The following is a 13531-nucleotide window of genomic DNA, read 5'->3' on the forward strand; positions in this document are numbered from 1 at the left end:
TTCCACCACATCTTCAGTTACTTCCTCCATGAGGGTTGGAATCAACTTCTTCCAAGATCTTCCTGTTAAGCTTTTGACCTGCTCCTGTGAATCGAAAATGTTCTTGCTGTCACCTAGAATAGTGAGTCATCAAAGAATCACTATGGCAGCTGTAGCCTTATGCAGTTTGCTCTTTAAGTGGTAAGCCTTGAAGGTTGAAATCCTTCCCTGACCCACGGGCCGCAGAGTGGTGCTGTGTCAGGAGCCTGAGACCCCTCATCTTGCTGGCACCGCCACTGCAGCTCTGGGACGACAAGGGCCTTGTCAGCCGTCAGTACTGCTTGGAAAGGAGTCTTTTTTTTTTTTTTTTTCCTGAACAGTCTCCACAATGGATTTAAAATACTCCATGAGACATATTGTGAACAGATGTGCTGTCGCTAGGCTTTATTATTCCATTCATAGAGCACAGGCATAGTAGATCCAGAATGCTGCTTCAGGTCCTAGGGTTTCCAGAGTGGTGATTTGCCTTTGACTTCAACCTAAAACCACTGGCTGCCTTAGCCATTAACAACCTGTGCCTCGCAAACTCTGGAGCCACTCTGGACTTCTTTTCAGCTCTAAGAACTTTGGCTCTGCTGACCTCACTGGGGTGGGGCTGGCTTGCCGCACGCAGCCTCTGCGGTCACCTGACGTCTGGAGACACGTGGGACTCAGCCGCGGCTGCCTGCAGACTCTTCTTTGGCAGTGCGCGCTCTCAGCTTTCGCAGAAGCCTTGAGAGTCAGGGCTCTGCTGTAGATTAGACCTTGATGGAAGGGACTGCTGTGGCTGGTGTGATCTTTCCAGACCACTAGCACGTTCTCCATCTCAGTCCCTTTCTCCTCATCAGTCAGAAGTTCCTTGGAGCAGCACTTGTAATTTCTTTCCAGAGCTTTTCCTTTGTGTTTACAATTTGGCTGATGGTTAGGCACAAGAGGCCTGTCTCAGCTTCTGAAAGCCTTCCTCACTAAGCTCGGTAATTTCTAGCTTTTGATGAAGGCCAGAGGCTAGTTGGCTTAATTCTAGTATTGTCTCAAAGAATTGAGGGGCCCAAGGTGAGGGATGGGAGCAGCTGGTCAGGTGATCACGTCCAATATGGACGTGGTTTGTGTTGCTCCTAATAAAAGGGTTGGCTGGGCACTGGTGGCTCACTCCTGTCCTCCTAGCTACTCAGGAAGCTGAGATCTGAGAATCACAATTCAAAGCCAGCCCAGACAGGAAAGTCCCTGAGACTTTAAAAACTTGGAAAGGAAGCTTGGCTCAAGTGGTAGAGGATCAGTTAGCCTTGAGACAGACAGGGCCCAGGCCCTGAATTCAAGACTCATGTCAGGTATATTCTTACAGACTTACCTGCCCAGGCTGGCTTCAAACCATGATCCTCAGATCTCAGCCTTCTGAGTAGATAGGATGACAAGCGTGAGCCACCTGAACCTGCAGTGTGTGATAGTTTTCTTGACGAATTGAATTTGGCTTGCAATGTTCATCAGAGATGTTGGTCTGTAATTTTCTTTCTTTTCTTTTATTTGGTGTATGTTCTTGTCCATTTCCTATATGAAGGTAATGCTAGTCTCATAAAAAGAGTTTAGAAAAATTCCTTTCCTTTCAGTTTTTGAAATAGTTTGAGAAGAATTGCTTTTGGTTCTTAAATAGTTTGATAGAATTCAGAAGTGAAGTCATTTGGTCCTAGGCTTTTCTTTATTAGGAGACAAATATTAATATTGACTCAGTTTCAGCTGGGTGATAGTGGCTCACTCCTGTAATCCTAGCTACTCAGGAGGCTGAGATCTGAGGATCACAGTTCAAAGCCCGCCCAGGCTGGAAAGTCCGTGAGACCCTTATCTCCAGTGAACCACCAAAAACCTGAAATACTGCTGTGGATCAAGTGGTAGAGCACTAGCCTTGAGCTGAAGAGTTGAAGGACAGTACCCAGGCCCACAGTTCAAGCCCCATGACAGACAAAAAAAATTGACTTAATTTCATTGCTAGTCATTGGCTTGTTAGATTTTCTGGGTTTTTTTGGGCAGTTCAGTCTTGGTAGTTTACTTCGATCCAGGAATTTATCACTTTCTTCTAGGCCATTTGTTGGTGTGCAGTTGTTCATAATATTACTTTTTTTTTTTTTTTGTGGGTCATGGGGCTTGAACTCTGGGCCTGGGCGCTGTCCCTCAGCTCTTCAGCGCAAGGCTAGCGCTCTACCACTTGAGCCACAGCACCATTTCAAGTTTTTGGTGGTTTACTGGAGATAAGGGTCTCATGGACTTTCCTGCCCGGGCTGACTTTGAACTGCAGTCCTCAGATCTCAGCCTCCTGAGTAGCTAGGTGTAAGCCACCAGCTTCTGGCCATAATAGTCCTTTTAATGATAAGTTGTATTGCTTTGGATCAGTTGTAATGATTTTTTCATTTCTTATTTTACTTATTTAGGTCTTTCTTTTTTTCTTAGTCTATCTAAGGTTTGTTGCCTTTTTTTTTTTTTTTTTGGTCTGGTCGTGGGGTCTGAACTCTGGGCCTGGGCACTGTCCCTCAGCTCAAGGCTAGTGCTCTACCACTTGAGCCACAGTGCCACTTCCAGCTTTTTTCTTTTTGCTTATGTGGTGCTGAGGAATCGAACCCAGGGCCTCATGCATGCAAGGCAAGCGCTCTACCACTGAGGTACCTTCCCAGTCCCTGTTGCTTTTTTTTTTAATGTATTTTTTTATTGTGAAAATACTGTACAGAGCGGTTACAATTACATGGGCAAGATAATGAGCACATTTCTTATCAAGCATTGTAGCTTCCTCCTTTGTTTCTCCTTCCCATCCCTTCGCATTCTCCCCCCCTCCCCCTTCCCCCCCCAAAGTTGTAAAGTTCGTTTTTCGACATAATGACTTGTACATCTCACTGTTAAAATGGGTCCTCCTGTATCCCTGTTTTAACAATTTGTTTTTTCCCTTCCCCTCCACATATACCAACATCATATATAGTGAAAGCAGGGATTATACCATGGGGGAGGGGCATACAAAGCACCCCTGTTGCTTTTTTATCTTTCAAAAAGACCTGTCTTATTTCATCGGTCTTTTGTGTTTATTTCTGCTCTGATTTCATTATTTCATTTCTTCTACTAATTATAGGTTTGGTTTGTTCTTTTAAGTTCTTTGAAGTTGTATTGTTAGGACCAATAGCTTTCTTTGTCTCATTTCCGTCTGACTTGAAGTCTTTTTGGTCTTATATGAGTATAGCTATTCATGTTTACTTTTGATTTCTGTTTGCATAGAATGTCTTTTCCCATCCGTTCACTTTTTTTTTTTTTTTGGGTTTGGTCGTGGGGCCAGAACTCTGGGCCTGGGCGCTGTCCCTCAGCTCTTCAGCTCAAGGCGAGCGCTCTACCACTTGAGCCACAGCGCCACTTCCGGGTTTTTTCTTTTGCTTATGTGGTGCTGAGGAATCGAACCCAGGGCCTCATGCATACAAGGCAAGCGCTCTACCACTGAGCCACCTTCCCAGCCCTCACTTTGTCTTTTGTATATGTGTCTTTACTGAGGAAGTGAGTTCCCAGTAGGCTGCCTGTAAGTTTGTTTTTAGCACTGGGGTTTGAACTCTGGGCCTTATGCTTTTTAGGGAGGTACTTTACCCCTTCAGCCTTCCCCTTCTCCCCCACCCCTGCCATTCTTGCTTTGGTTTGGTTAGGTTATTTTCCTGGTAAGGTCTTGTGTTTTTGTTCAGGGCCAGCCTTGTATGATAATTCTCCTACCCAGGCCTCTTACACCGCTGAGATGACACATGCCTGGCTTATTGGTTGAGATGGTGGTTTGACCAGAGTTTTGTCCAGGCTGGCCTTGAACTGTTTGTGCTTCCTGAGTAGCTGGGATAACAGGTGTGAACTCTATGCCTGGATTTTAAAAACAAACCATTCAGCTCATTAGGGGAATTTAATCCATTTAAATTTAAGGTGGTTATTGATAGGTAACAAATATTCATGTCATTTTGTTTCCTTTCTTTGTTTTTAATCTTTAGGTCTTTTTCTTACAGTTAATCTTCATAGTTTGGTAGTGATAGGATTAATTCTCTTCTTTCTCATTTGTATATCCTACAAGTGAGTTAAATACTACATATATGTATATATATTTAATTTTATTTTATTGTAAAGGCATTGTATAGAGGGGTTACAGTTATATAAGTAAGGCAATGAGTACATTTCTTGTCAAACATCGATGCCCCTCTCTTGTTTTTCTCCCACTTTCTCTCCCTCCTAAATTCCCCAACCCCAAGTTGTACAGTTCATTTCCAACCTAGAGTCTTAAAAATATCGCTGTTGTATTGGTTCACCCTTTGTCCTTGTCTGACCATTTTGTTATTCCCCGTCCCCAAATCAGATAGATGTATATATAAGACACGGTACCAAAATAAACAGTGACAACAGGGGATAAACCAAAGGAGGGAAAAACAATGAAAGAAAAAAGAAATAACTTCACACAGTACACTAAAAACAGCAACAACAACAAACCTCCTGTTTCCATATCTTGGAGTTCTTTTCAATTAGCATCATTTTATAGGTCATATGTACATAGCTGTTCAGCTATTGTGATCTTCTGCTAGTAGTGTCCTAGACATAAATGAATTATTACAAATGAGGGAAACTGTGGAGCCTATGTTTCTTTGGGTCTGGCTTACTTCACTTAACATGATTTTTTTCCAAGTCTTTCCTTTTCCTTACAAATGTCATTCTTTCTGATGGAACCATAGAATTCCATTGCATAAAAATACTTTATATATTTTTATGGTGGTGGCTCTAGTCTTTTACTTCTAGAAGTGGGATTACCTTAAGCATGTTTTGTAGAGCTGGTTTGGTGGTGATGAATTCTTTGGGTTTTTTTTTTTTTTTTGCTCATGTGAGAAAGACTTTCTTTTTCCATTTCTGGAAGACATTTTGCTGGGATTCTTACTTTACAGTTTTTCCTTTCTGAATAGATGTCACTCTCTCCTGGCCAGCAAGATTTCTACTGAGAAATCTTTTTGAAAATTTTTTCCTGGCTGCTTTTAGAATTCTATTTTTCTCTTCAACTTTTAACTTAGTTCTATTGCCTTTGAGGGGGTCTCTTTGGGTTGAGTCTCATGAATCTGAATGTGAATGTCTTTCCCAAGATCAGCAGATCTAGCTGTTACTTCCTTCAACATGCTTTTGTGTCATTTCTTCACTCTCTGGAACTCTCTTACGCAAATATTTATTTGTTTAACTGTGTTCTATAAGTCCCATAGGGTTTCATCACTGCTTTTCATTCTTTTACTTTTTTTTAATGTTTTGGTCGGTCGTGGGGCTTGAACTCTGGGCTTGGGCATTGTCCCTGTGCTCTTCAGCTCAAGTCGACCGCTCTACCGCTTGAGCCACAGCGCCACTTCCAGTTTTCTAGTGGTTTATTGGAGATAAGAGTTTCACAGACTTTCCTGTCCGGCCTGGCTTTGAACCATGATCCTCAGATCCCAGCCTTCTGAGTAGCTAGGATTACAGGCGTGAGCTACCGGCGCCCGACCATTCTTTTACTTTTGAGTTAATTAAAATACAGATCTTCAAATTCAGAAATTCTTTCTTCTCCTTAATCTAGTTTATTGTTTTCTCCATCAATCATATTTCTTATTCCATTCATTGAATTTTGGAGCTGCAAGAATTCTGTTTGGTTCTTTTATTAATGTCTATTTCTGTTAGATTTCTCATCCAGATAATGATTTTTTTCCTGACTTAATTGAATTATTTGTATTTTGTTGTCTCATTGAACTTAAGTTTATTATTATTATTATTATTATTATTATTGTATTTTATTTTTTTTGTCAGTCGTGGGGTTTGAATTCTGGGCCTGGGCGCTGTCCCTCAGCTCTTCAGCTCAAGGCTAGTGCTCTACCACTTGAACCACAGCAGCACTTCTGATTTTCTGGTGGTTAATTGGAGGTAAGAGTCTCATGGACTTTCCTGCCTGGGCTGGCTTTGAACCGAGATCCTCAGATCTCAGCCTCCTGAGTAGCTAGGATGACAGGCGTGAGCCGCTGGCACCTGGCAAGTTCATTATTTTGAATTCCTCTTAAAGTATTTCATAAACTTCCCTTCTGGGGTCTGTTAATAGAGAATTATTGTGTTCCCCTGGGAGTCTCTCGTTTCCTTTTACTTATTTATTTATTTATTGGTCATGGGACTCGAACTCTGGGTCTGGGCACTGTCCCTCAGCTCTTCAGCTCAAGGCGAGTACTCTACCACTTGAGCTACAGAGCCACTTCTGGTTTTCTATTGGAGATAGGAGTCTCACTGACTTTCCTGCCTGGGCTGGCTTTGAACGGAGATTCTCAGATCTCAGCCTCCTAAGTAGCTAGGATTACAGGCATGAGCCATTGGCACCCGGCCTCAAGCCGGTTTTGAACTGTGATCCTCAGAGCTCAGCCTCCTGAGTAGCTAGGATTACAGGCGTGAGCCACCATCGCCCGGCTTCCTTATCTATTTTATTTCTTGGGTTTCTATGTTGGTGTTGCAATCTGCATATCTTGTGTCGTTGTTGCTCCTTACAGTTATATGGTGTTTTTATTTTTCTTTAATTGAACCATACCTCAACCCCAATGGAGAATCTTTTTCTTGTGTATGAGTACAAGCATGTCCGCTGGACATTGGTGTGTTAGCCCCACTCTGGATCAGCATTTTAGAGGCTTTCTGGGCAGTTTCTTTTAGGAGCGGAGTCAGAGGCCTATGCTGGGTGCTTGTGACTGTGACGGCAGGTGTGGTTTTGCCCGGGCAAAGGTGTTGCCTGACTGGCTGTGGAGAGCTTTGAGGGCCAGCAGGCACTACGGTCCAGTGGCTGTATGGGAGCTGTCCAGGGGAGAGACTCCACCGCTGGTGCTTGGGTTAGGCTTGTGTCTCTGAGCTTGTGTCTGGCTGGCTGGCTGTCCTCTGGGTGTGGGGTGGGGTTGCTGTCTGTCAGGCAGGGCTGGGGTGGGGTGGGTGTGTGCAGATGGCTGTGTGGAGGGCTCTTTGGAGGGTGGGGAATGACTACTGCCTGACAGTCTGTTAGGCCAAATACAGGTACATGCCCGGTATGTGGGGCTGGCTGTGCATTGGCTTCCTTCCGGAGCAGGTTGCTCTGCTTTCTGGAGGGTGGGTGGCTGCGTAGTTTTCACTCAGCCTTTCTGCTGGCAAAGCTCTGAGCAGCTGTGTGAGCCCTGGCACTGTAAGCCCCTGTGTGAGCAGGGTGGATGGAGGCAGAGCGGCCTAAGGAAGAGGAGGGGCTGACGGGGAGGAGGGGCAGGTGAATGGAGAGAGGAATGGCGAGCAAGTACAGAACTGGTGAGCAGAACTCAATGTTCGTATGTGGAAGTGGCGCCAGCTCACTTGAGGGATGACGGGTTGGCATAGAGGGGCGTGGGGGAAACGATGGAAGGAGTGACACTCAGCGAGGTGCAGTGTCATGAACTGACGTGTTGAACTGAACCTCCTTTGCATAACTGTTACTGAAAAGGAATGAAGATGCCCTATGGCAGCTGGGCCCTGTCTCAGGATGACTGGCAGTGGGTGGTTTGAAGCTGGAGTCCTGCTGTCCGGCCTAGGTCATGGAGCAGGGGGAGTGCATGTCATGTGCAGGGTGGCGGTGCAGTGGTCTGGATTCTGGGAAACTCCCCACACCGGGCTGAGGGCCTGCGGAGCCTTCTGTGGGGGTGGTCTGGGGCAGCGGGGAATGTTGGGGTCTTCATCTCACCGTTCCTCACTGTTTCCAAGTTGGTCGGGGTTAGGAGGACAGGGCAGAAGATGGACTCTCTGTCTTCCCAGTCGTGGGTTGTGGACCTCGTGCTCCATAGAAACCCTGCTGCTTCCCTGCTGCTCCCAGTGTGCTTCCTCAGTCCCGTGAGCCAGATGTAGCAGCTTCGTCTTTGCTGTGACCTTTTTTGGTGAGGGCGATGAGTGACAGGCAACGCTGGTCTTCTTGCTGACCTCACTCCATGATATTTTTCCTCGCTGCTCTGAGCCCTTGTCCTCCCCTCCCAGCTCCCGTCCCATCTCCCTGTTCTGAGGAGAGGGGCAGAGGGTGACAAGTGGTGCTGACTCAGGAGCCCCAAGCTTTGCTCTGCTCCTGCACCTCCCTCCTCCTGTCTCCTGTTTGAACTTGGTTGGAGAAGAGACCCTGGCTAGTGGCCAAGAGTCTGCGCCCAGTCGGCGCCTTTAGACTGGGGGGTGTCCGTGGGGGTGAGGTCAGGCATCACTGGCAAGGAGTTTACGTTCATTGACTCTCTCTCCCTGTGTCTGGCAAGCCTGGCCCCTGCCTGGGGTTTGCTGGCGGGAGACACAGGCCAGAAAGTGTCACTGCTCTGGGGAGGAAGGATGCGGAGTGCGGGGAGTGTGCTCTCTTCCAGACTCAGTTGTGGAAATTCTCATCCCTGTGCTCGCTCCTCCTAGGATCCTCGCCACGGCTGGGACTGACTTCGACCTGCGGACGCTGAGGGCTGTGCGTGTGTTAAGGCCACTGAAGCTGGTGTCTGGGATTCCGAGTGAGTCCAGCTAGGAGAGTCAGGCCCATGCCAGCCTCCTCTCTTAGCTTCACCACACGCATGCCACAGTTTAGCTCCTTGGTAGTAAGTCCGCTAGCCTTGGTCATGGAGCTTGCCACTTTTTGCCTGTGTGTGCAAGCGATTGAACCCTAGCTGTTTGCATGCTAAGTACATGCTCCACGAGTGAACTGTGCCCTGAGCTTACCGCATTTAACCCCAAGGAGCCAGGAAGGAGGAAGGGACATTAGGCCTTTTCCAGTCTGTTCTCCACAAAAGCCCAGAGGGTGACTGTTAATTGTGTTGATTTGGTTTTCCTAGGTAGAAGCTTTGTTTCTCTGTACAGACTACTGTATTTCTGGCTCTTTGCTTTATTTCCTGGGGTTATAAAAAAACAAACAAAAAACAGAGGAAAGAATGACTACGGCCAGAGGATGTCTGGGAAAATACCCAGAGATTAGCTTGGGCACCCGTGGCTCACACCTGTAATCCTTGGTACTCAGGAGGCAGAGATCTGAGGATAAGGGTTTGAAGCCAGCCCTGGCAGGAAAGTCCATGAGACTCTTATCTTCAATAAACCACCAAGAGAGCCAGAGGTGGCGCTGTGGCTCAAGCGGTAGAGCGCTAGCCTTGAGAAAAGAAGCTCAGGGACAGCGCCCAGGCCCTGAGTTCAAGCCCAGGATACACACACACATACACACACACACACACACACACACACACACACACACAGACACAGACACAGACACACACACACACACACACACACACACACACACACGAGAGAAAGGAAGAAAAAAAAATACTCATATAGCAAAAAGCAACCTGTCTTGGCCCAGGCGTGGTAAGGCCATGGGCAACTGAGACTGCCATGAAAAAAGCTTCTGGGCTGGGCGCCAGGGGCTCACACCTGTAACCCCAGCTACACAGGAACTGAGATCTGTGGTTCAAAGCCAGCCCAGGCAGGAAAGTCCGTGAGACTCTTTTTTTGGTCGGTCATGGGACTTGAACTCTGGGCCTGGGTGCTGTCCCTGCGCTCTTCAGCTCAAGGCAAGTGCTCTACTGCTTGAGCCACAGCACCACTTCCGGTTTCCTGGTGGTTCATTGAAAATAAGAGTCTCACGGACTTCTCTGCCTGGGCTGCCTTTGAACCATGTTCCTCAGATCTCAGCCTCCTCAGTAGCTAGGATTAAGGTGTGAGCCACCAGTGACCGAACTGTGAGACTCTTATCTCCAGTTAACCACCAGAAAACCTGAAGTGGCACTGTGGCTCAAAGTGGTAGAGTGCTCACCTTAGCTTAAGAGCTGAGGGACAGCGCCCAGGCCCAGTGTTCAAACCCCATGACTGGAAAAAAAAACAAAAAAAACAAAAAAAAAGCTGGGATGGGCTAATTCAGAAACAAGCAGAAGAACTGCCAAGGGGCCTTGTGAACCTTTGACCACCCTGACCTCTGAGCTCTAGTCAGGTGGAGTTTGGTTTTAACTTTCCTTAAGGGCTGGGTAGAAAGGGATCTAGTGATCAGGTCTCCAGAGACCATTGTCGGAAGACCATTGATTGGCTTCCTGTTCTGCTCTGAACATTGAAATGGCCATGGGGTCATGGAGTATAACCTCTTCTTTGCTCTATGGCCAGTAGCTGAATCCACTTGGTTTGGAGGAGAGTAGACCTACTTCATTATACCAAGGAGTTGAGTCTGCTAAGGACTTCCTGCTGGTCCCTTCTAAGATTCCCTGCTCCTCACCCCCAGGATCCTCTGCTCTTCTTTGCTCTTAGATTCTCTTCCCCTCTCTCTCAGGATACCCTGTTTTGTTTTTTTTTTTTACATTTCTTTTTTTTTTTTTTTGCTGGTCATGGGCATTAACTCTGGGCCTGGGCACTGTCCCTCAGCTCTTTAGCTCAAGGCTAGCGCTCTACCACTGGAGCCACAGCGCCACTTCCGGCTTTTTCTGTTTATGTGGTGCTGAGGAATCGAACCCAGGGCCTCAGGCATGCAAGGCATGCACTCTACCGCTGAGCTACTTTCCCAGCCCTTGTTTTTTTTTTTTTGTCGGTCGTGGGGCTTGAACTCTGGGCCTGGGCGCTGTCCCTCAGCTCTTTAGCTCAAGGCGAGCGCTCTACCACTTGAGCTACAGCGCCACTTCCGGTTTTCTGCTGGTTTATTGGAGATAGGAGTCTCACGGTCTTTCCTGCTCGGGCTGGCTTTGAACGGCGATCCTCAGATCTCAGCCTCCTGAGTAGCTAGGATTACAGGCGTGAGCCACCAGCGCCCGGCAGGATACCCTGTTTTTAACCTCCAGCATTCTCTGTTCTTAGGATTCTCTCGTGTGTGTGTGTGTGTGTGTGTGTGTGTGTGTGTGTGTGTGTGTGTGTGTGTGTGTGTGTGTGTGTGTGTGTGTGTGTGTGTGTGTGTGTGTGTGTGTGTGTGTGTGTGTCCTGGAGAGTCTCACGGACTTTCCTGCCTGGGACAGCAGTCGATCCTCAGATCCCAACTACCTGAGTAGTGAAGATGACAGGTGTGAGCTGCTGTAGCCTGGCTCTCCTTTCAGGATTTACTGCTCTTGTCTTCCCTCAGCGCTGTTAAATCCATGATCCCAACAGTTCAGACTCCTCACCCTGGGCTTCATAGTCTGACAGCCCTTTCCTGCTTCTTCTCTACTTTGAGACATTGCTCTCTCTGCTTCTTTCTGAGACATCATGTTTTGTTTCTGAGGACTGTCTGCTCTGCCTTACATACACCTCACTCTCTTGCCTTTCCTCCCCGACTATTCCCTGCTGTTTCCTCCTTGAGGGCCATCAACTCTGTGTTTCAGTCCCATCAATAGTCATTTCCCAGCACTTAGCACAGGCTGGGCCCCTGCCCCGGCCCCTGCCCGGCTCTCTGACCCACGCTGTGCGCTTGCTCTGGCCCCAGGTCTGCAGGTGGTGCTCAAGTCCATCATGAAGGCTATGGTCCCGCTGCTGCAGATCGGGCTGCTGCTCTTCTTTGCCATCCTCATGTTTGCCATCATTGGCCTCGAGTTCTACATGGGCAAATTCCACAAGGCCTGTTTCCCCAACAGCACAGGTGAGATCTGGCACCAGCCCTGGGCTCATTCATCTAGAAGGTTCCAGACCAGCAAGGTGCACGTGTCCCAGTGGAGGACACAGTGGCAGCCCAGTAAACACAAATATACACAGACCGGAAGTAAGACTGGTGGCAGCAACTTCTAGAAAGGAAACAGAAAGGTATTTTAAGTAGAATAATTTTAGGCCAGTTCCACACAGAGTACAGGGAGGCAGGAGTACACGCAGGCCATCTTCCAGTCCTTCTGAGAGAAGTAGAGATGAGGGGGAGGAGCACTGGACACGGCACGCCATCTTCCAGTCTGATCTATGTATGCAGTTATGACCAGTGCCAGAGGACAAGAAAAAGAAGAAAAGTTCTGTTAAGAATTTGAAAGGAGCCGGGCGCTGGTGGCTCACGCCTGTAATCCTAGCTACTCAGGAGGCTGAGATCTGAGGATCGCGGTTCAAAGCCAGCCCGGGCAGGAGAGACCGTGAGACTCCTATCTCCAATAAACCAGCAGAAAACCGGAAGTGGCGCTGTAGCTCAAGTGGTAGAGCGCTCGCCTTGAGCTAAAGAGCTGAGGGACAGCGCCCAGGCCCAGAGTTCAAGCCCCACGACCGACAAAAAAAAAAAAAAAAAAGAATTTGAAAGGAGGTGGGGGCGGGGGAGGATGGGAAGGGGAAACAAAGGAGGAGGCTACAATGCTTGATAAGAAATGTACTCATTATCTTGCCCATGTAATTGTAACCCCTCTGTACAGTATTTTTACAATAAAAAAAAAGAATTTGAAAGGAGGATGGGGCTGGTGGTACGACTCAAGTTTAGAATGCCTTCCAGGCAAGTCAAGGCCATGAGTTCAAACTCCAGTCTTGCTCCTTTCCCCCAAAGGAAACAAACCACACTGTCAACACAAAGGACTCAATTCCCTATAATTAGACATAAGTATTTATCAAGATATTTCGAAAGGGAGAAATAAACTTTGTGAGTCTTTTTTTTTTTTTGGGGTCCGGTAGTGGGGCCTGAACTCTGGGCCTGGGTGCTGTCCCTCAGCTCTTCAGCTCAAGGCTAGAGCTCTACCACTTGAGCCACAGTGCCACTTCCGGCTTTTTTCATTTTGCTTATGTGGTGCTGAGGAATCGAACCCAGGGCCTCATACATGCAAGGCAAGTGCTCTACCACTGAGCCATCTTCCCAGCCCCCCGGTTTTTTTCATTTTGCTTATGTGGTGCTGAGGCATCGAACCCAGGGCCTCATGCATGCAAGGCAAGAGCTCTACCGCTGAGCCGCCTTCCCAGCCCCAACTTTGTGAGTCTTAATCTTTCATCAGTCCTGTAGTTTGGCTGTAGGGAAAGGAGAAACCAGGGTAGTGGTAGAAACAAGTGAACGGTAGATTTTTTGGGGGGTTTTGATTTCAAGATAAAAGAATACCAAGCATGCTTGCGTACCTGGTGAGCAGGCTCCAGGAAGAAGGGAGAGGCTGACCAGGGTTTCCTGGGAGGATGGATTCTGAGTTCAGGTAGAGGCAGGTATAGGTAGGAGTAAAAACTCGGTGCAGGCGCAGATGGCGTTGATGGTTTTTCTCCTGCCCCTGTGCGGTGCGTTCTTCGTGCGCAGGACTCCCAGGGGGCGTCAGAGCGCTTGGTCTGAGCTCTGCATCGTTTTCCTCCTCACAGATGCAGACCCTGTGGGTGACTTCCCCTGTGGCAGGGAGGCCCCCGCCCGGCTGTGTGAGGGGGACACGGAGTGCCGCGAGTACTGGGCAGGACCCAACTTTGGAATCACCAACTTTGACAACATCCTGTTTGCCATCTTGACAGTGTTTCAGTGTATCACCATGGAGGGCTGGACAGACATCCTCTACAATGTGAGTTGCATCTTGGCTCCGGGTCAGGGGATGGACGCCTTGCTTCTGGCCTGTGCCTCTGGGACCCCATTGGGTCAGTTCTAATAGTCCTGCCCTCGGCCTTGGGCCTCTCTCTA

The 13531-nt window shown here is 47.8% G+C and overlaps 1 protein-coding gene across 4 annotated transcripts in view; it reads left to right on the plus strand.

The window, feature by feature from the left end:
* Cacna1b (calcium voltage-gated channel subunit alpha1 B) overlaps positions 1 to 13531 on the plus strand; it is a 170185-nt gene that overhangs the window by 17803 nt on the left and 138851 nt on the right. For all 4 annotated transcript variants that reach the window (XM_070015201.1, XM_070015198.1, XM_070015199.1 and 1 more), the window contains 3 exons: positions 8416 to 8507; positions 11417 to 11569; positions 13225 to 13415. In XM_070015201.1, coding sequence (XP_069871302.1) covers positions 8416 to 8507; positions 11417 to 11569; positions 13225 to 13415 — 436 coding nt within the window. The remainder of the gene's footprint in view (positions 1 to 8415; positions 8508 to 11416; positions 11570 to 13224; positions 13416 to 13531) is intronic.

Source organism: Dipodomys merriami, unplaced genomic scaffold (genome assembly GCF_024711535.1).
Source record: "Dipodomys merriami isolate MVZ:Mamm:240054 unplaced genomic scaffold, mDipMer1.0.p SCAF_11, whole genome shotgun sequence".
Lineage (NCBI taxonomy): Eukaryota > Metazoa > Chordata > Mammalia > Rodentia > Heteromyidae > Dipodomys > Dipodomys merriami.